Source organism: Dryobates pubescens, chromosome 26, assembly GCF_014839835.1.
Source record: "Dryobates pubescens isolate bDryPub1 chromosome 26, bDryPub1.pri, whole genome shotgun sequence".
NCBI lineage: Eukaryota > Metazoa > Chordata > Aves > Piciformes > Picidae > Dryobates > Dryobates pubescens.
Genome location: NC_071637.1, coordinates 10,197,087 through 10,219,885, shown reverse-complemented (window position 1 = coordinate 10,219,885; position 22,799 = coordinate 10,197,087). Strand labels below are relative to the sequence as shown.

General features: G+C 43.3%; 1 protein-coding gene across 1 annotated transcript in view; it reads left to right on the top strand.

The window, feature by feature from the left end:
• Positions 1-954: 954 nt before the first annotated feature.
• BMP7 (bone morphogenetic protein 7) overlaps positions 955-22,799 on the top strand; it is a 44,204-nt gene continuing 22,359 nt past the window's right edge. The window contains exon 1 of the mRNA XM_009903217.2: positions 955-1,746. Within this exon, the coding sequence (XP_009901519.2) occupies positions 1,227-1,746 (520 nt within the window). The 5' untranslated portion in view covers positions 955-1,226. The remainder of the gene's footprint in view (positions 1,747-22,799) is intronic.

The window sequence follows — 22,799 nt, the reverse complement described above, 5'->3', positions numbered from 1 at the left end:
CTTAAGGAGTGAATCTTAATGTCAGCATAAATTTAGCATGTACATGTGTATGTTTTTGAGCACTGGGTGCAGTAACACAGATAAACCCTTCCATCCTGTCTTCCCTTGCATTCCAAGTAAGATTTGGGAAGCAGTAGCCTAAGTTTGTTACCTGAGATTATTTACTGTTGCAGTAGACATCTATCTGGATTCATCAGGTCTGGGGCTCACTCACTGCAGATGATACGTCCAGTGAGGTAAAAAAAATTGTCACTGCTTTAAAAAGCTCGAGCCAGGGTTCTACAAAGGTGTGTGACCAGTGAGAAGAGGTGAATAATGTAATGGTATAAATCACGCGTGGTGTGCACAGGTTGATGGGTCCAATCCAAGTTTTATGACTCCTCTATGATAACTTGCCCCTCGGATTTCTGAGTCTCCTCCAGTAACACCCCCCATTGCCAGCTGGAAAAGGTGACCCGGGGCTCTCTGCACACAGGCATACGTGCCTACGTGCATGAGTATGTAATCCTCACATTTTAAATAATTGAGCGCCGTTGGTTGTGTCCTGGACAGCTTCTCCCCCTCCGTACTGCTTCGAAAAAACAAAGCAAAACAGGGTGGAAGAGAAGAAAAAAACTCACTGCCGAGTATGCATGTTTGTGCAGACAGACGAGACACTTGCATCTCTGAACTCTGTGGGAGTTTGGGCCCCTTCCTTATGCATAAACCACCCTCCCTCCTGGGGTGTCGTCTTCTTAATTACATTCACGTTAATTGAAGTATTCGGGACCGGCTCACCCTCTCCCCCACGCCAGCAGCCTCCCCAAACATCCTGCAAAGCAACCTGATCAGATGTTCCTCCTCTAGGCAGTTACAGGGATTTTCTCTCCCAAGCGGTTTGGAGCGGGCGAGCGAGAGCGCTCGGGTTTTCCAGCCTGCTCCTCCCACCAGAGACAACCTCCCGCTGCCTCCCCGCCGCGCAGCACTGCACACACAGCTCCGCCGCGGCGTGCGGGACACGGGCACAGCGCACTAGTCCCGCTCCCGCTCCCACCACCGCTGCCGCCACCGGGAGAAGCACTTCGGGCCGCCGCCGCCGCTCCGTCCATGGGCCGGGGCCGCTGAGGGTAGCCCCCGCCGCTCCGCGCCGGCGGGCCATGAGCGGGCTGCGGCGCCTCCGCGGGGGCTGCCGGCCGCCGCAGTGAGCGCGGGGCCGCGCCGTCCCGCCGCTCCGCTCCGCGCCGCGCATGCCGGTGGGGCGCGTCCCGCGGCGGGGCAGCCCCGCGCCCCCCGCGCCGCCCCTCCGCAGCCGCCGCCGCCGCAGCCGCGCCGCGATGCCGGCGGCGGGGCGCGGGCAGCCCGCCTCCTGGCTCCTGGTGCTGGGCGCCGCCGCCCCCGCCCTCTGGTTGCGCTGTGTCCTGGCCGACTTCACGGTGGACAACGAGGTGCACTCCAGCTTCATCCACCGGCGGCTGCGCGGCCCAGAGCGCCGCGAGATGCAGCGGGAGATCCTCTCCATCCTCGGCCTGCCGCACCGACCGCGGCCCCACCTCCACGGCAAGCACAACTCGGCCCCCATGTTCATGCTGGACCTCTACAATGCCATGTCCGTGGAGGAGGGGGCGGCGGGGGCCGCAGCTGAGGAGGGCGAGGGCTTCTCCTACCCCTACAAGCCCATCTTCAGCACCCAGGGGCCGCCCCTGGCCAGCCTGCAGGACAGCAACTTCCTCACCGAGGCTGACATGGTCATGAGCTTCGTCAACTTGGGTGAGTGCCTGCCCTCGGTGAGGCCTGGGGGCTGGATCCGGGGCGGCTGGGCAGGGGAACCATACAAGGGGAGGCTGGAGCAGGGCCATGGCCACCGGCGGGAGGACTGGGGTTGGTCGCACAGGTGGCCTCAATGAGGAGATGTTTCCACAGAGGGTCAAATGGGTGGCAGTGCACTTGGGCTAGGAGGGCAGGTAGCGGCCCTTGGAGAGGCGACCGCTTTGTGAGGTGGTAGTTAAATGGCACCAGCGTGGAGAGGACTCTGACTTTCCGTCACAGCATTTGGACAGCCACAAACTCTGGCCACAGTTCATCTCACACGCCGACACAAGAAGTTCTTTGTCGTCTTCTTCCCATGATAGTTACTTGCTGCATCTCAGAAATTGGATTTGCAGGTAGGAGTTGCGCAAGACGATTATCAGGTCTGTTCTGCACCCTGCACTGCCAAGGAAGACACGAAACCCAGGCAGGACCACTGGTTCCAGCACAGCTCCAGTGCTGGGCTGGTGCTTGTGTGTGATGCAGAGCCACTGGGGCTTCCCAGATGAGTAGTTCTGGCAACATCCCAGCAGCATCCCGGCACCGTGCACTCTTGGCCGAAGGGGCCGAGCCACTCACACATGTTTTCCTAATGGCTTGGGAGGGATTCCACAGTAAATCCTTATTTACTCCTGCAGCTTTTTCTGTTGACCCCAGTTTGTGCAGCTCACTTGCCTCTTTTCACAAGCACATGTGGATGGGTTTATGCAAATGATACCAAAGTTGGCACGCTTTGTATGTGGCTCGCTAGGCCTCGCTAATTGGATGCCACGGTCCAATCTGATTTCTATTTGCTTGCTGTAGATTGCACACCCATGTGGACTGACTTGGCTGGATTTGAGTAAAACACTGTCAGGATGAGCATTCTATTTTAAATATGTAATTACAGACCTGGTTCACTCTATCCATTTTTAGACCTCGTCATGTGCAGCTCTGAAACCACCACATATACAGATTTGGTGTCTGCAAGTTCAAGACAGAATCCGAATACTAGTTCCAAAACAAGTTCAACTCAAACTTTGTCCCAAACAAAGGGACAGGTAAAGAGCAATAGCAGCCCAGCTCTGGCATGTAACCCACTAGGGATTGCAGACACCCCCGTTGCCAATAAATCCATTAACACCTTTATGGATGTCACTGTTCTGGACACTTCCACTGTCTGGAACTTCAGAGGCAGCAAAGATTAAATCACCACCTAAATCACCAGCTCTCTAATCCCAGCGCTTTAACTAACTGAAAAAGATCAGTACCTGTAAAGGCTTGGTGACATGCGTTAATAATTGTTAGACACGGTAGCCGTCCCGACACAATTCCTGTGTGATAGGGAGACACAGGACGCTGTGGGAGATCTCTAGTTTGCATGAGCTGCACCTCCTTATTAACTGCCATAAGCGTCACAGAGGGAAGCTCGGAATTACATCTGGCCTGGGGGCTGCACTCTTTGAGAGCGCGGGTGCTTTCCATTCGGAATTACAGTGTTTGTCTAATTGCTGTTAGATACTTAAGGTGATCAGCAGTGATACATTTAAAAATCAAATATTTGAGCAGCTAGAAGTACCAGCAAAGTCAAATATTTGACTTCAGAGATAGGAGTGATCTTGCTAACATTGTTCTCTGTGCTTCTTGGGTCCTACACAATGTACAATGAGCATGCAGGGAAAGTCCCAAACAGAAGACAAAGGAAGTTGAAACAGTGATAGCAAAATTCACACTTCTGTTTCCGTTTTGGGAGAGAACCTTTCTGAAATGTGTAAGTACCTATAGAAGGGATTTCAGCTCTGGGGAAGCTGCTTTGCTCTTCGGCTGTAGTTATTTACTGCATAATTTCCATCAGTGGAACTGCAGCGCTCCCGTCCTGTGCTTCCTGTGTAAGGAAATGTCACCTTTGCAGCCCAGGGAAGTTTTACATGGAAGGAATTAATGTTCAGGTCCCCACGTATTCTGAATACAAAGGAGTGGAATCAATCCATAAACCCTGAAATAAAAATTGCAACTTTGGATATGCCTGTTTCTATCTGGGAACTTCTTACAGAGCAGGTTTTACCTGTGTAAAGTGTACATAATCAATAGTCGACACCCCGATGCGATGTGATGACCACAGTGGATGTATTCATTCATCATGACCTGCTGGGTTTTATAGCTGGCTTCGAAATCCACAAAGTGTTCTTTATTCAAATTACTTAATTGTCATTTTATGTAATTGCTGTCAACATGGTCATTGAGCAGGAAGAGTGCAGGCAAAATCCAATAGGTTTTTAAGGATAGGTGGAATTATTACCATCAAGGCACATTTTGGAGGTTTAGCTGTACTGTTTTGTTCCCTTGTCAACTGTGCATGCCAGGACGAGTTTAAAAAGGACATAGATCTGTAACAGCTTTCTTCATCCCTGTGTACACCTTTCATCCCATTATAGTCATCGGTCTTTCATCTTTATAGGACAAAGACAGGCTTGTTTATGGATGTTTTAATGAATTAGACCAGCCACTCACTCCTGTATATAGTCAAATACAACACCTGCTTTGATATGTACAGTTTTCTGTGACATTCAGGGAAAATTAGAAGATCTATTGTAGAACTGATATTTTTTTGGAGACTTTCTACAATGATCCCTTTTAAAGCAGAGCTGAATTGCTAAATGCAGACTGTAGTAAACTGTGTCCTAGTTTTGTAAGAGATACTCTGAGAGCATTGCATTTCACAGGTAGACTTTTATTTCTATACCAAAGCCCATCACAATGAGGAAGTGTCACAGCATAATACAGTTTCATCTGAGAATGGAGGAAGTAAAAGTGATTAAAGAAATGGTACTTTTAAGTTTTAATAAATAAAACATGTTGTTCTAGGCTTCCCAATGCTAACCTACAAACCCACATTTTTGCTTTATTCATATTCTTCATCTATCCAGTTGTACAGCTTTAGAGGGAAGGAAAAAAAAAAAAAAGAAAGGAAAAGGAAAAAAAGGGTTTTCTTTACAAAATTTATTGGGATACATCGTTTAAAAAGGAACAACCACCCCTCCACACACTGATTTCTATGGAGATACTGTGTATATTGGGTGTGTTTATTCCAGAGAATTTATACTGGGTAGGGAGGAACCAGAATACAGGTGCTCCATTTCAGGGTTATGTTGCAGGGAGCTTTGTACTAAGCATGTAATGTTACTGTAAACTCTTGGCAAATAATTAGATTTCGAATCAGTTAATTCACAGGCTACATTTTGTCTTAGCCTACACCTGTGCTAGGATGGATGAGGAATGGATTTATGTCAGGAACGAAGTTACATTTAAATTAAAAGAGAATTTAGCCGCAGTGGTCTGACTAAGTTACTTAATTACTGGCTAATTTTGTAAAATTTATTGCTGTAATTTCAGTGTTTGGAGTTTTGTTTCAGGTCCTGTCCAGGTTAGTTTACAGAGTGATCCATTTTGGGAGCTGAAAAAAACGCAAGGCATTTTTTTGCACAAGTTTAATTTCAAGTTTATAAACAGCAGCTAAGGAGTAAACATCCTCTGGATTACTTAGACCCTCGACTTCTAAAAATAATTGAGTTGTTCCGATGTGGGTAATCATGCCTTGGTAAACAGACTTGCTTAGAATATTTTTTAAGAGAGTCAGCACAAGTGATATGCAATTTGTTAATTTGTCTTGTGGCTGATTATAAAATGAACAACATTGTTTAATCCTGGCAAAAAATAAAGAAGGGGGGGGTGTGGAAATTAGTCATTCTTGGAAGGAGCACATGAAAGTGGCTTTTGTTAATGTAAATCAAGAAGCTGAAGAGCCCCAAAGTTTCCTTTTATTTCATACCATCTGGCTGTCCTTTTTGTTGACAAGTGTTTGGCATACAGAACCATCTCTTTGCCCTTTAATAACAGGCTTTAACACTGTAGGGTATTAGAAAAAGATTCTATAACAGTTAAAAAATTTCCTTCAGGGAATACTTTATAAAGTGAGCACGGGCTGCAGGCATTTGCAGCTGTAACCTGGCTTGTGTTAAAATTTGGAAGGGGCTGCCTTGCATTCCAGCTCACTACAGGCCTTCATTGGTGTACAGCCAAAGGTTAATATAGATGTCACACAGTTTTTCTTTGGAGAGCCTCAGATATAAGAGTGTGCGTACAGCTGTGTTTTTAGTAACCCTTTCATAATCACTTCTTTTAAACCTCATTTTCCTGCTTATATAAATCAAAGATTTTCAAGGATATTTGACCTGGATTTGAACTTATTTGATCTTCGCATATTTCCCACTTGAAACAAAGCAGATTAAATGTTAGCCCTGGATGCCTGGTCATGATCACATGGTTTGTCCATACATTAGGCCAAGCCCTCAGCTTCTTTTTTTCACTCCTCCACCTAGTGCTGTTACAGACTCTCAAGCCTGGACAGGTACATCCTGTAGTTGTTTTGGACAGTATGGATGTATGCAACACTTGGTGGTATAATATTAGCTGAAGTAGAAAGCTTGCAGCAAAGTAAAGGTATGAAGTACATTGATGCTATAATAAGGTATTCTTTGAATGTGCAGACCTTTTCTAGAGATTAATGAAATACCTAATTTTCAGGTGCAAAACGCTAGAACAGAACAGGAAATATTTACCTCTGCCATAGGGGTGTAGTGGTAGTGGAGAATGGAGCAGCTGAGGAGAGATGTCCTCATGCAAAGAAAAAGCGCATGGCAATTGTCCCCATCTGCTCACACACTTCTGTGGCCGGTTTATCCCAGCAGTAGGGTCTCTCCTCTGTTCCCACACAGGCTGTCCTGGGGAGGTGAAGCCCCCTCCAGGAACTGTAGTTTAAAAGCCAAAACACAACGGCTTGTAAAGCGCTTTGAAGGAGACAAGCCTTGATGGCCAGATCTTGTGATGCTTGTAACAGGAGTTAGGCACAAGTGAAGCGTACAGGACCCGTTCCCACCCGTGCTCTGCTCGCCCTTGGATTTCCTTGTGTGTCTGTGTGTCTCTCTGTGTGTGCGTGCATCCCCCCTCTGCTCCTTTTGCAAAGGAGGTTTAATGGCCTTAGAGCAGCAGGCAGCATGAAATCAAGCGTTATGTTTTCGTCTGTAAATAAGCTTGAAACACATTTTTGGGTAGGGGGCAGAGAAGCGTGAGAGAAGGCTACACAAGTAGTTGGAAACATTAATTAAAAAAAAAGATTGTAACTATTAAAGCCTAGTCAGGGCTGTTGACAGGCTCCTTTTAAATAGGACACTGCAATGTTTTAGTTTAATACATTCTGGCAGTGTCACTGGGGTTAAGGCTAATACTGGGATGTGTGGATCCTGTCATGTTATTGTCAGGAGGAATGCAGGGATTAGGTTTAGAAGTGGTGGTGGGTGAGTGGTGCAGCTGTGTACACTTATTGTAAAAGATTTAAGTCCCACTGGTAAAATCAATATATTAAATTGCAAGAGCCTCTGTTTTTAATTAGTTTAAATCAAATATACAGTTAGTGCCATTATGGCTTCTATCCTAGGACCAAGTGAGGAAATACTAATATTTATATGGAACCTGTTAATTTCTGGTTAAAATGATAACGCATTTAGTTGTGTGCATCTAAATTGTTCTAACTGGATGAATACCACTGAAAAGTTGCCATGATTGTTGGAGACATTTGAGCAAGAATACAAGTAAGCACATTTTGATAGCACGCCAGATAAAGAGACTACCTGTTGATACACAGCATTAAGAGACCACAATATTGAAAGCCCTTTCCAATGGTACAGTCCTCTCTGGGGCATGCATCAAAATACTCAGGTGAATTAACTATACATATACATACATATATATATAAAATATCTATAAAAATTAAATGTATTACATGTGTATACTTCTGTAAAGGGAAGGAACTGCTACAGAAATGAGTGAGCTGTTTAAATTAGTTTCAGCATGAAGATTTTCGTTCTAGAAGTGTTTGAAGTAAATGGGACTAATCACATAGATAAAGTTCTGCACATGCATATATTTGGAAAGTGGAAGCCCAAGAGAAAATTCTTGGCTAGGTCTTCATTGGTGCAAATTGTCAAATTTCTACTGAAGCTCGCCCTATGGTCTCATTATACAACTGTACGTCCAAAGTAATTCCCATAAACTCCCTCTTGATTTACACTAGCGCAGTTGAGAACACAACTGGGCCAAAGAAATGCCCCTGTGTTGAAATAATGAGCATGCAGTAGTTTCTGCTAGAGCTTCAAACAGTTTTCTCTCTTCATCTTGAAATTGTTTTTGAGAGAGGTTTCCTTTACTGCAAATAATCAAAACATGAACTCGCTCCTATTAGTTGCTGCTTATCATTATTAGCCCAGTCCATGTTGTTGAACTACAGCTGAATTCCCATCTTTGCAACAAACAAAATTTAACAAATAGTGTTTGACAAAAATGTGAAACTGATATTTCTTAATACAAGACATATTTCATATGGAGAAACTTCAGCGATGAAAGATTCCTGGTATCAAAATATCTGAATCACAGTACAAATAAACAGTGTGTTGTAAAGGCTACGGGGCCAAATTCCGTGCTGGAGTAATTCCACTGAAGTCTGTGGAGTTGTGCCAGGAGATAAACTGCCATCAAGATTTTTTTTGGTGTACACATGAAAAAAAACCCAGAAGAGTTTTCAGTTTTTTTCAGTAAACAGCTTAGTTTAAAAAAAAAAGAAAAAGTTGCAGGTAGTGAAGTTTGAAGTGGTTCTAGTTCAAACTATTTCTTTTGCAAGTGCTTATTTTGTTGATGAGAAATACCCTTTATTTGGGTATACATTGTGTAATTCCATTATTCATACAGAAATGTACCTGATTTGCAGCAGGTAACATGCGAGGATCTGGAGTGTGAGCTCCTGTGTGCAAGCCTCACAATCTTGTGCCTTGCATCTTCTTTTTAAACATTTGTGCCTGCTACATCTTGAAGTCAACTGCAAATCCTTTAGTGATCCAGATTGAATTAATGGCAACTTTGAGACTACAAGTTTTAGTGTAATTGCTTTATTGTTTTGGAACCAAGATGCTTACAATCCAGTTCCTGTGCAAACATGTTTAACGTGTGTTAATGTGTTTCAAAACCAGACCCTCTCTGCAAAATTCTGCTTTTCATTAATTGACATCAGTAGCATGGTACAGTATTTCAAAGCACTGGCCAAATATAAACTGTGTTTCTAATTTCCTTACTTTCCTGTGTTTGGAATGCCAATGTTAATTTGTTCCCATGGAAGAGTGAGAGCTGCCAACCACAGTTTTATATAAATGGCTTTGCAGTGCGGGGTTGCCAACACTAAATGATACTTTGGAATTTTCATGACATTATGTATTTACTTCTTGTGTGTGTATGTGTGAGAGAAATAGAGAGATATATAGGATGTTGAACAGCACAGCCACTGATGATCAAGGCAGATGTTGGGAAAAGTTAATCCTTTGAGTAGCTGTTACTTCATGTTTCTTCTCATATATGATTTTAAAATAATTTATCAGATATTACATAGCATGTTCCTTCTGCTTAGGAAAAAAAAACCCTGCAGTCAGTTTCTTTGCTGACTATCCAAATAGCTCTGTGGTTCCCCCCCACCTCCCACAGTTTTAGTTATTCATTAATAGATGAGCAGCACTTTTGTTTATGTTGCTGTTTGGATCATTATTATGAACTAGACTGTAAGAATGTGATATTACTCAGCATGAGAAAATGTAAAAGTAGAAAAAGCTGCCACAACTAAGGAATGAGGGAATGAACTGATTTCAAGTAAAACTGCCAGCAGATAATTTTTGTCTTTAAAAGGAGTAGCTAGATAAAATGGTTTGGTTTCTTAAAGAAATTCAAGCATGATCATAGTTTCTTCAGTGGTAAGTACTGTCTTTGTTCATGAAACAAATGTGAAGTTCCGTTTAAACAAATGCATTTTAAACTGCTGAGGGTGAAAACAAGGACTGTTTATGTGTTTTTCCTTTTACTCCTGGAGGATATTCAAAATACAAATTGTTCATGTTTCAGTAGATTCCTCTTAATGAGTGCCATGGTTTATCTCTCAATTTTCCCATTTTATTGGAACAGGTGCAGTGTCTGCCATCTGTGCCAGCCCTGCACTATACCAACAAACAAAGTGTTGTTTTGGTTCACTGGATTTAAAAGTCTCCTGAGAGTAGAGAAATGAAAGAGAAAGAATTTAGAAAGTGCCTAGTGAAGGAAAGGCACTTCAAGTAATGTGCTTTGTCACTCAAGTCTTCCCGTAAATTACCTTAAACTATGTCTAAACTGTTTGAAAAATTTTATCCACAGAGTATTAAGTTTCTGTTACATCTCAGCGGTCCCATGCTATTCTTTATCATCTTTATCCTACCACAGTAGCTTCCAAGTGAGACTCTTTTGTTGTCAGGTTGAATTAAATTTTACAGGAGGAAAAATTCTTTTTTCCATGCCTCAAAAGTAGAAGAATTGTAAATTTCAGCTTTTCACTGTGTCTGATTCCACTTAATTTAAAAGATACTGCAAATAGCCATCCAGCTTTAAACAAGATTATGTTGTAATTAGACAGACAAACTCATAATTATTTAAGGGCTAAACCAACAACAACAACCCTTTCAGGTTCATTTTGACAGTGTTTATCCAGTGTATCTGGAAAGGCTTACAATTAAAGTGCCTGAAGGGTGGGGATGAGATTTTTCAGCATGCAGTCAGTGCTATTGGGTCCACCTGGCCTGGGAAACTATGCAGGCTTTGTACTAGAGAAAATCCTTTAACTTAGATCTTCATGGCAAGCAGTTAGAAGCTACCTTCCTTTAAAAAAAAACAAAGGGAGGGGGAGAGGGAAGCCTCCACTTCCCTCTAAATAGTAACTAAAATGAGCAAGTGTCTACTTAGGCTCTCTGTGACTAGGGAACACTGTTGCTGATAATCTGGTGGTGTGTCATTTTGTAAAGGTTTGCCTATTGTGCACGACTGAGCTCGAACGAGCAAAAAGTTTCCTCTTGTTAAGCTGCAACCTCCCAATGTCTGATGCTGAGCTAAATTACACCTCCATGCAAAGCCACTGATGTCACCAGGCAATATCCTCAGCTGGCACAAGGCCACCCCAGCAGTGAAGTCACCACAGTTGACGCCATCTGAGAAACTGGCACAGTGTCTGCACCATGTCTGAGGGGCTGGGCTGTAAATCAGGTTGAGCTTTGACTCTGTTACTAGAGTCACTAGGGCAAATCCTGCCTTCAACCACCTTGTTGCGTTGGCACTGGTGGGGCTGCCTTGGTCTTCTGATTTTACCAATTGTTCTTCCAACAGCACAGCGGCAGTAAAACCTTTTAAAAGAGACCAGAAGAACCCTGGGAGAAGCACTAAAAAATGCTCATAAAATAATACAGCATCAGTAGTTGGGAGTTATAATTCTGATGGAAAGACAGGTTTCTTACTGAGCCAGGATTAGGAACAGGGCTGGTTGTATTTCACTGCTGGTGTCCCTGAAACACCCAGTGACTTTAATGAGTCCTTTGGCACCGCGAGGGAAAGCAAGTTCAGGATGAGCATTTAAATGGAAGATTAAAAGTTAGTGTAATTTGGGAACTCTGAAGTCTGGTGATTACAATTAAGTAGTGTTCACATAATTTTGTATCAATATTTTAACAATTCACATCAGCCAACTCTCTATAATGCCACAAGCAACATTCATTTGCCACTGACAGGGATAAATTCCTAGCTGTATCTGTTCCACCCACACACTCGATGCTAGCAAGCTGCTCCTCCCCTGGTTTTAAAGTTTAAAACTTAATTGCTTCTATCACTAAAAGTATTCTGAACATTTTAATCTAGCTACTTTTATTTGTTTATTACTGTGCAGTAATTATAATCCCACAGGGACTTTTTGGATGTTAATAAAGAGAACTGCACATCACTCTCTTCCTGGAGTTTGTGTGGCACCATAAACATCATGCTGAGTTTAAGTTCCCCTTTCTGACCATATCCTTAAAAAATCCAGCATTTGTTAAGAGAAAGGAGGGGACATAGTTGTTTTTTTTTCTTTTTGAACAAAATAGAAATGGGGGAGGGGGGAGAAAAATAAAGAAGGAACTTTACCCTCACAATCTGCTCACTAAATAAAGCAGTAAATGTTCAGTTGAGACAGGGAAAAACCAGAACTGCTGGAGATTGGTTGTTTCCTTTTGGAGGAAACAATAAATGTGCCTACTTGTATTTTAACAACATTACTACTGGGGCCCCTAATTACATAAATATACTTGTAATAAACTGCAGAAGAGAAGAGCTGAAAAAGAGTCATTCTGCACCAACCTTCAGCTCAAAAAGAAGCTCTTTTAAATGTTGGCCTGAATGAGAAGGTGAAGATATTTCAGCACTGTGATGAATCATTTGTCTCCTGAGACAGGTGAAAAGGAGAAACAAATCAGACATGTGGTGTAAAACTTCCCTCATTGGTGTGAACACAACTTTGACCTCTGAATGCAATAGTTCCTGCAACTCAGTGGCATGCATTATAATTGAATTACAAGATTATCAGACTCCATATCCACAGAAATCTCTGACCGTTACGCTACATTAAAACCTGACATAGGGAATAGAGAAATACATGAAAGAATACAGAATGATGCAGAAACACATTCAAGCAAACCCCAAATATTATTTTAGAAAATAGTCAACTGCTATTTGGCTCATTAATCCACAACTGTGAGATGAGAGCTGTTTCACTGAAAATATTGCAGAAAAGGGGTGTGCGTGTGTGGGAAGACTATCTGGGTCTGTGTGTCTGACACTACAAGTCTTTCCTCCCTGTATTGACAGTTGTGGTGCAACAAGAGAACAGTGGCTGATAGTCAGGAGACCGAGATGGAGAAGAATGATCTGTGTTCTTGCTCCCTGAGAGACACTTTCCTAAAGGCCATACTCTCATTTCTGTGTTATTTTTAACAGTTGCATGCAACAGGACGTGAACTGTGTTCCCTTCATTCATACCAAACTGATGCAAGGACACGAGGGTGTATTACAACAGCTGATCTTTTACCCCAGAGCTGCAGTTGCAAAATTATGTTTGAAGACACACAAAACCCAAAACAAAACAGAAAATGCTGTTGTTAGGGGCTGACTCAGGAGGCCTGACTGGCCCAACCCTAGTGAGAGGCTCAGTGTGAGGAATCCAGCCCTGCGATCCACAGTGTGGTATGCAGGGCTAGGTGCTGCTGATGTCACTGATGGGCTTATCTTGCACCAAAGAAAATTCCTCTTGTATAATAGAGATCGTGGGTGGGAATTAAATTGAAAATAAATCTTCTCCTAACCTTCAGATGTTATGCCTGGGGCGTTGGCCACCAACATTTAAAGTGTAAAGTGGACACACACATGCACACACTCTATACATACATCTGTATCTGTATCTCTTCCTGAGGAAGACATTTCTGAAATACTAGTTCTCACTTTCCATCACTCTAAGACATGATCATTTTACATCTGCTAAGAGCGGTATATGTGAACGCCATCAACTTACAGATCTTTAATATTCATAGCTCTCAGGCCCATATACCAAGTTATTAAAAGAACAAACAGTCCCCTGCCTGTTTCTCAGTGAATGTATTGCACAGCAAGCATTCCTAGAAAGCAGAAAAGATTGCACATGTAAGCCATGAGTCCCATTGCAGGCAAAAGGCCAGCAAGTGGATGTGTGGCTCTGGGCAGCGAGGATGATTGCTGGGAAGTGATGTACTCTCTAGTCCCTGTGTCTCAAATTGAGGAGGCTGTGCTCAGTGCCCCACCTGAGCTCAGCTGTCTTGGCAGCACAGATGAAACACAATGATCTCAAAGGAACATGTGAAATAGGTCACATTTTCCCACTTCCATGAGGAAGAGCACTCTGGACTATCTTTTTAAGCAGTACTTGAAGTCTCTAATTAGTGTTCTCCAAAATGTTTCCTTCCATCCCTCCAAACACTCTATTTCTGTTTATCTAGTAATTCTGGCTGCTAAACTATGTTAGTATCACTGGACCTCCCACATATAGAACACCTGAAAAATATGCAGTGGACATAACACTATAGACACAAGATGAGCTCTGCTCTCACAGATGGACCTTTTCCCTGAATAGCTTGTTGCCTGCTCATCTCCCAGCACTTGCCTGATGGAAGAAGGCACAGATGTTTGTTATTGCACAGTCAAGCTCAGAAGACCCAGCCAAATGCAGTCGTATGGCACAGCTCAGAGTGTATACATTCCAGGTTGAAATTTTGCTGATCACAATCAAAGGCTGAGATTCTTATCTGATGGCCACCTGTCTGATATCAGCTGGTCATTTTGTAATATCCCACAAACTACTTTCTCAACAAAACCAGAATCTGGGATTTCAGCTGAGAAATCTAGCAAGTCATACGGTTTCAAACCTGGAGAACTGGTTCTTGAATTAGTTTCCTTTTATCACAGTGAACCACAAAAAAGGCTCAGTTCCCCATGCCTGCGACTCCTGCTGTGTCCCTCCCAGAGAGCCTGTGCAGGTGTAGACTCACACTCTGGAATATTTGGGGGGGATGCTGCTATTGTTGTGGCAATACAATATTAAAGGAGGATTAATTAGATTTATGTTATTTATTTGGGCAGCTGTTCAGTAGATGAAAGGCAGTCTAATGCAAATGAATTGAAAAAGCTTTAAGAGGCCAGTGTTCAGTCAGTGCTCCACTCGTGTCCCTTAGCACGGCCAGTGCAGAAACGGGCACATTCCTTTGACAGAAATGAGGCATTTGAAGATTCCATCAGCTGAATTTTCTCTTTCAAGTGTTGCCAGTAGATGCACAATATATACATGTGCTTTTAAAAGACTTTTATTTTGAACTCAAGATGTGAATCTGTGGTATTAAGGAAAGCAGTACAATCCTTTATTTAGCTGCACCTGCACCTTAATGCCTAATGAGTTTAGTCTGATGGAATCCAGACCTCAGGAAGGATTATAAATTCTCATTTGATTTCATTTACTTCTAAAATACTTTAAACCAGCTGTACCAGTCCAGAATCCAGTCCTCATTTCTATATCAATTTTGCAAATGTTGTTGAATTTTTTGCTGTATTAAGTAACTTTATGCTATATAATAATACACCAATAGTAATGAGGAACAGGAGGCAACTTAGAAAAAATCGTGTAGTGGGAGATAATTAGCAGCAGATAAGCTGCATCAGTTTAGGAACACAACTTTCATAAAGTTCTTCAGGCTCTGGAAGCATGATTTGGAAATTACTGGAACTAAGTTGGTGGGCAATATCCTCTCTCGCTGGCCCAGCGTAAAGAGAGGAGTCTGGCCTTGCAAATGTGGATGAATGAGCTCTCCAGGGCGTTGGTGGTGCATGTAGCCATTGCTGTCTGTTTTATATAAACATATCAGAGACGCTTGGGCAGTGACCTTCCCAAGATTACTCACTCAGGCTGTTTATTATGAACAGTGTCTGAAGCCTTCTAAGTTTGCCCCAGTGTAGTTACTGGAGCGTAAGAGCACAATTTGATATTGCCACATCTCTACATGATCAAATCATTGCATCAAAGAGTTACTATGTCACAATTTGCTCTCTCTTTGCATGCCCTCTGCACATGCCTTCCTGCAGATCAAGGTGCCTGTGCCACAGGTTCCCAGCTTCCTGTAAAGATGCTTAGTCTGCCCCTTGTACAGATGTTGGGGTATGATGAGCAGAGAGGTTTGCAGTGCTGCTGTCCTCACTCTCTGAGGATGAGCACCCTTCCACTTTGTCCATCACTAGTGGGCTGTCTTCTTGAGGTTAGGTTAGAGTGGGCTAAAAATGCTTCAGGGAAGCATTTCATGCCTTCCCCTGATCTGAAATTTGGTCCAAGCTCAAGAAGAACCATTTCACACTTGGAAGTTTTCAAGAATGACCTGGAACATTTTTTCCAAGATCTGTATTTTGTCCCCCAATAGCCCATTTTAGGTTTCCCTATTGTAGTCTCTCACACTGCCTCTTATCTTCCCTGGATGAATATACGTTACTTCTCACCAGATCTGGTCAGCCACTTGTCTCTCCTTCTTTGGCCCTGGGGATGTGTTTCTGTTTGCTCAGTGCTGTGTGCACAAGCAGACAGCTGTTTTTTGCATCAATAATTTTTTGAGAGGCCTCCAGCCTCAGAGCACGTTGCAGGAAGCACCTTGGGCCCCATTTGTCTGCTGGTTGGACTTGGGGATTATTTTTCTCAATGAACCATATTGTCACTAACTTTTCTCTCTCTTTGTGCTCTGCAGCCTCTTCTTTCTCTCGAGACACCCACCACCCTGCTTTCTCTCCAAATGTGTACTACCCTTTTCTGTGCTGTCTGCCACCTCATCCTGACCCTCATCTGAGATTCCTTCCCCTTGGCAGCGGGGAGCTGTCACTATCTCCTTGACCCTTGGATGCACTGGCAAAATGTGTGACTAGGAGTTCACACCTAATGCTGGCACAGCTTCCCCATGAAGCTGGCCTCACCAGATACAACACACTGATTTCACAGCACCAGGAAAGTGGAGCCACTGTCCTCCAAATTGCTAAAAGAGAGCAGGGTAATGTATCAGTCATCTCTGCTCAAGGAGGGAAAAGAAAAATATATTCCTTCATATACTTCCCACAGCTGCACCCAAAGGATTTAGGGTTTAGGAGATGTTTTAGACAGCAGCACACCTCTGCTATTAGCCTATGTTATTCCATGCTATGCATTACAGTGCAGACAGAGAAAAGGAAACAGGAATTATGCTGAGCTTCTGCCTTTCATTTTGCTCAATTTGAACACAGAGACATTTCTAGAGGAGGATGAAAAGAAGAGCTAAGATTGCCTTTGATGATCAGGAAGCTTTGCAGCTGCCTTAGCCTGTCCCATGCAGCACATGGTACCAGCAGGGAGCTGCAGGAGGCCCCTTCTTGGAGCTGCTGTCCAGGTGCATCCCTGTCTTTCAGATACACAGAGAGATGCAACAGCCCCAGTCTGTCAGTGGTGCAGTGTGCTGGGGGTCAAAACCAGCCAAAGTTAACCCTGCTCTCAATGACAGCATGAGAGCTTGAGACATTTTGTAATGGCCACAACTTTATGCAGTTGGGAGGACATAGGAGGGGCCATGTCTTGCAGCGTCACCACATTTCCCAACTTGCCTCTCTGTGTCTCTGGCAAAATGCCACCCCCAAAGTGCTAGTAAAGGGAGAACTGCTGGGGGTAAATCCCCAGGTCAGCACTGTCCTGAGAGAAATAAGAGAGGCTGATGAGGGAGACCCTGCAGGAGATTTCCTTATATTGGATTCCTGGAGGATGAAGGTAGAAATAGATGAGTCTGTCTAAAAGAACAACTTAATGAACTCCCATTTATTTCTTTACTATGTCACCCCTCATTTCCCCACACACCTCAAATCCTGCAGCAATCCTAAGTGCGTTAGAGCAGCTGCAGATGGATTGCAGAGCTATGTGTTGCTGTGTTTCACATGCTAAGGCTGTGAATAAGGTATTCTGAAGAAGCAGCTCTTGCTTTCTTATTTAACTTTGCTTTCCCCAGATACACATATAGACACTGCAAACTCAGCATCAGGATTCACACCACAATCTGTCTGTTTACTATTAGGAGAGTTCTGTGTTCACAGAGCAGTCCCACATATAAATTTTTCACAATACCTTTCATCTAGCCTGGCTCTGATTTCAGCAGAGAAACCACAATGTAAATGGTACTGATCAGGGCACACTTGGAGAAGAAAATGGATTACCTGTGCATAACCTGCTAGATGGTTCATGGATGTTATTTAAGGAGAAATAGTTTTACCATCCGGCATTGCCTTAAAGTGCCTACAAAGAAATCTGGCAAAGGAATATCTTCAAATGCAGAAGGCACTGTGCATGCTTCTCTCTGTCATTTCCCTCCTGATTATGATGTTTGCCCTTTGCTATCTACCATCCCAGGAATTGTAACTTAAAAGTCTCCTGGGTCACACTTGGGGCAAGAGGATGTGGTGGCTTGCAGCATCCTCTCATCCCCTGCTGTGTTCCTGGCCAGCACAGCTCCCAGAGGAGCAGGTGGCTCCACATCACTCCCTGAAGCCTCAAAGCAGGTACAGCACTAAGCCAAATGCTGGAAGAACATCATCTAGCACCCAGGCTGGCATTTTGTCAGAGAAATACCAATTTCTGTCCTGAGCAGTCCTTGCTAGCTGAAGTTTAACTTGGTCAGGAAGAACTTGCTGCTGCTTCGTAGATAATTAAACCCATCTTCCCTCAGCCCGCTGTTTGTACATGCACAATGATACCATTGTTCAGAGTCATGCAACACATATGCTGACATTAAAGTGTTTAATCTTGTAGTACAGTATTCCATTATTTTGGACATCTGTACATGATAGAAAGGGTACGTATTAAGGGATTTGTTGACAAAGAAATAGCTAATGCTGATACATGTGTGGACTGAAAGGATCTTTCCAAGTTGTGCTCGGCACTAAGGAGAATGCTCCTTCCCAGGCCTGAAGCCTGGCACAGATGTGATATGCACTGTTGCTATTACCACTTTGCAATTTATAACAAGGAGTCAGTGTTCAGAAGAATTTTGGAAGCTCCCTGCTGGGTTTGTGGCTAGGTGGTCTTGCTGGCAACATCACCTTCATGCTGGCAACACCACCTTTATGCTGAAAGCTGAAAAAATGAAGTGATGGCTAAGGGAAGAATATTAACTCCAGAGGGTTTTCTTTCCCTTTCAAAGTGAAAATGCTTACCCCATATTGCTCTGCAGAGTGAGCACTAAAGAATTTTGAACCCTCATGTTTCTAACCTCTGGGGCTGGGGATCAGAATTTACAGAGTCTAGTATTCACCTCATTTGAAATTAATTCATTAGTCCTGCTTCCACCCATGTCTGGGGCAGGACTTCTCCCTGCCACGTGCTGAATTTACTGTGCAGGAGATACCGTATCACTATCACCTCTCTCTACCTAGCTGTAAAATGGGCACATGAGCATCAGAGTGTCTGGGTGCAGGTTCTCTTCTGCTGCATGCTGCCTTGGCTGAGAGCAGCCTCTTCTGCAAAGGACTGACAGGCTCAAGACCATCAGGACAGGGCTTTGGCAGGTGAGTCCAGACCCCCCAAATACCTGGGAGTCCTGAGCCTGGACCTGAAGGAGAGGGTGTGTTTTCAGAAGTGGCATGATGGCAGCAGTCCCAGGTGGTGGGATGCATTAATGAGTTACAGTAAAACCACAGACTATTTTTCTAGTAAGCTTATCTCACAGACCAAAATGAAGGGATGCATTTGTTTTTCCATAGGTTTCTCAAAAAACTTGCAGTAGCTTTTAGATGACTTTAGAGAGCTGCAGCTATCCAAACCCTCTAAATACTGTTTTTATCACTCTTTAAAAAAAAAACCCAACCAAAAAATCCCATCACACAACCCAAAATGTTTGCTCTGCTCCATTTATAGGACTCCCAATTTATATCCTGTAACTATTTCTTCAAATATTTCTTTAACTGCTGCTTTAACTGCCTCATGTCAGCATGTAAATCTTGTAGCCAAGAGGATGAAACAAATGAAAACCAATCACAGAACTTTTCATTCCCAAATTCTTGCCATTATAAATTTGCTGCCACTGCCCCTGTAACTCTTGCTGTCAAGCACAATGAGGAGGGAAATGTGTGCTTTAGCAGACCGTGGCCTGGCATGACATTATTGCAATCTTTATTATACTCCCCCTTTTCCTCAGAAAAATATAGGGACTGACCTTGCACTTCTTGCTTCCTTGGGAATTCTGCTGAGCCCGGTAGGCTCTTTCAGCTGTGGAGACCACTGGATCCTTCCCTAATTGGTTTCCTCCTTCTTGAACCTCACTAACATATTGAGAAAAGGCCTGTATTTCATAAGTGGCATGGTTTTATCCACCAATTTAGAGACAAAGAAGTGCAATTTATAGAGGGAACATTTAATGCCTGTTAATTAGAATCCCATCAAGAGGTCTCAAATTTGGCATCCTGAAAATTTACAGTGCAGTTTCACAACCGCCGCAAGCCCCGAGTCCAAGGGGTGGCCCTGCCCTCCCTCCTGCCGTCCTGGGAGGTCCTCACTCCTCCTCCTGCCACCACTGCTCCTGAGGCACCACAGTGGGCTGGGTGAAGACAGGATCTATTGAAAACTCATCTGGGGAATGGAAAATAATTTTCCAGTTGAATCCATTTCCTAAGAGAGGCAGCAGGGTGAAGCAGTAGGTAGGAGTGGGACCTTCCCTTTATACACTTGCTGAAGATGGACTCCCGGCAGCACTGGTGGTCCCAGGGCAGCTGGTTTCTAGGAACCTCATGCTCTACACTGAAATGCAAGAGATTTTCTGAAGTTTCGGCTTCAGTCTCAAGGGGTGGTGATGGAGGGAATTAAAGGTAAATTTTCTTGGAAAATAAGATGAGATTTTCAACTGCTGGATGAAAAATGGTGTAATTCAAAGTGTAGTTTGCCCTCTCGGGGGTTTGCCTAGGAGGGCTCACTGGACAAATCAGGCAGCCCTCAGCCATCTCTGAAAAAGAAGTGCTCATTTTCTGGAGTTCTGTTTCTGTCAGGAGGAAAGCAGATAAAGACTTTCTTACCCACTAAACACACCTACATGACTTCTTCAGTGCCTGGGACAGGCAGCCACAGGTAGTCTCTGAAAACCTGTTAGACCTTGATGCCAGAGTGTGGCAGATTTTTTTGGCATCCAAATCTCTGAGGAGTTAAGATTGTCCTTAAAGTTGCTTAAGTGCATCTGCTGATGGCTCTGCAGTGAGTCTCCCGCCTGGCTGGGAGGCTGAGGCAAGGGGGTGTTGTCTTTTGGAATCTATTTTCCTTTGACTTATCTTTCAGTTTCAGGAATTCAGGACCTTTCATCTATTTGAGATTGAAGTCCTTTACAAATCCCTTCTGGCCTTTTTTTGGGAGTAAAGAAGTTACAGACACCCTACTGCACATTCCATTTGGTACTTTTTTTTTTCCCCCTGCATTGTAAATGAGAAACAAGTAGCACTCTAATTGTTGTTAGCTCTGCAATAAATGAGACAACTACTTTTAAAGTGCCTTATAAAAACAATTAGCATATTATCAGGTGAAAGCATTAACAGGAAAAATCTGAGTTTTTCCTTGTTTAAATATTCCAAGTGTGCCAGGGAAGAGGAGGCATGGAATTACTGAAGCTTTCCCAGTTTGGCAGCCTGAGCACAGAATCTATTCATCTGGTGTTTACTTTGCTTGTGAAAAAGGGAGTTTTTACATCTTCATAAAACAAGAGCATAAGAACACTTAGGTAAATTGGCAAAAGGCCTCTCATGAAATCCCTTGAAATTAGTGCATATATTTCTGTTGCCTTCCCTGGGATTTGGACCAGCTCTTTAATGCCTCTGTAGTAATTACTTTTTAACATAGTCGTTCTTGGAAAATTGATGCTGTGATTCACTGGTTCTTTGCTTGACATGGAGCTAGTGATTGACATTGTGCTACCGTGCTTGGTACTAAGACTAAACCTCCGTGATTCCTTTCGTATGTGTGGAGAGAAATCTTAACTTCTGCAAGCTATGTCTCAATGTAATTTTTGTTGTCATGTGTCATGCCTTGCCTACCACCAATCCCTGTTACAAAACCAGTCATGCAACCAGTATTTACAAAGTTGGCTCGGTTTAGCCTTTCACTTACCGGTCATGATTTGCAAAGTAACTGAAAATAGTTGGGGCCCTTAATTCTAATCTCAGCATTTTGTAGTGAAAATAACCCAAGCAAATGTAGGATTATTTCAAGTTTCCCAGCTTTATGCTGATGTGTTGTTTGCTTTAGAAGTTTGGGTACCCTGAGGTGTTAAACCAGGCTCTCAAGACTTTCTGTCCAGGGTGACTTTTTTCCGTACTGGTTTCACCTTCATTGCTGTGAGTTCTGGCTGTACCTACACTTTTCCACCTCTGCATTTTAATGTTTGCAAGTTATGTGTCTGAGAAGAGTACACTTTAGGACTCGTCAAAACAAGTGCCAGGGATTTGTTAACGTTTAATCTCCATCTTTTCCGTATTTTTGGATCTGATACTTGGCTACTTCACACCTGAGCATATGTATCTGTGTTTTCTTTTAACCATCCTGGTTGTTGCACAACTATGCCATCCTGCCTCCTCTTGCATCACCACAATGCCACAACAGAGTTGGTTTGGAGAGACAAAAGACTTCAGAGAGATCAGAGCCTTATCTACATCAGATAGAGTGCAGTCTGTGCAGCATTCAGATTGTAGACAGATAGTCAAGGCCGGGCTTTCAAAGATGCTGAGCTTACTTGCATATTTGTAACAGAGGTGTGGCAAATTTACTGATAACCACTAACCTAAGATATGTGCTTGTTTTGATCACCTTAATTGTCCTGCACAATTTTTGGTGTCTTGCTTGTTTTCTCATGAATCTCTTGCCTGCCTCCATCCTACAGCTCGCAAGTCCCATTGTCTTGACCTTTCCTTTTCCAAAGGACTATGCCAAAGGGAGTGTCTGGTGAGCCCCACCTACCATAGCTACGATTAACTGCTGCACTCTCCATGCCCAAAAGTTGTTTTGCACCAGTAGATTTTGAGCCAAGTGTTAAATTAGGTCTCTGTAGTGGTTGTGCCTCCAAATGGGAGACCACTTCTAAAAGTGAGGAAAGGTGCATTTACCCATGTATCACCTGTGAGTGACTTTGGGTTGTTTCTCTAGGAGAGGAAATGTACTATTTTCCCACAGCTGAAGCACACAGTCTGTTTCACAGCAGAATTATTTTTCAAGGGTGTTCTTCCTTTTCATATTTTACAACCTTTGATTGCGCATCCAGAGCTTTGGTTTCCTCTCCAAGCAGCTGCCTTGCCAAGCCATTTGAATTGTGACAGTTTCTGAGCTGGAATTTCCAATGTTTGAAATTAGGAACTGGGCTAAAAGTATTCACCAAAAGCCTTTGGGTAGTAGTGATTTTTAAGAACTATGAACCTGGGACAAGCATGAGTTCAAGTTCTTTGGGCAGAAGGGCTATTAAATATAGCCAGAAATGTTCATATTGTTAGATGACTTTTAAGGGAGCATTTAACACATA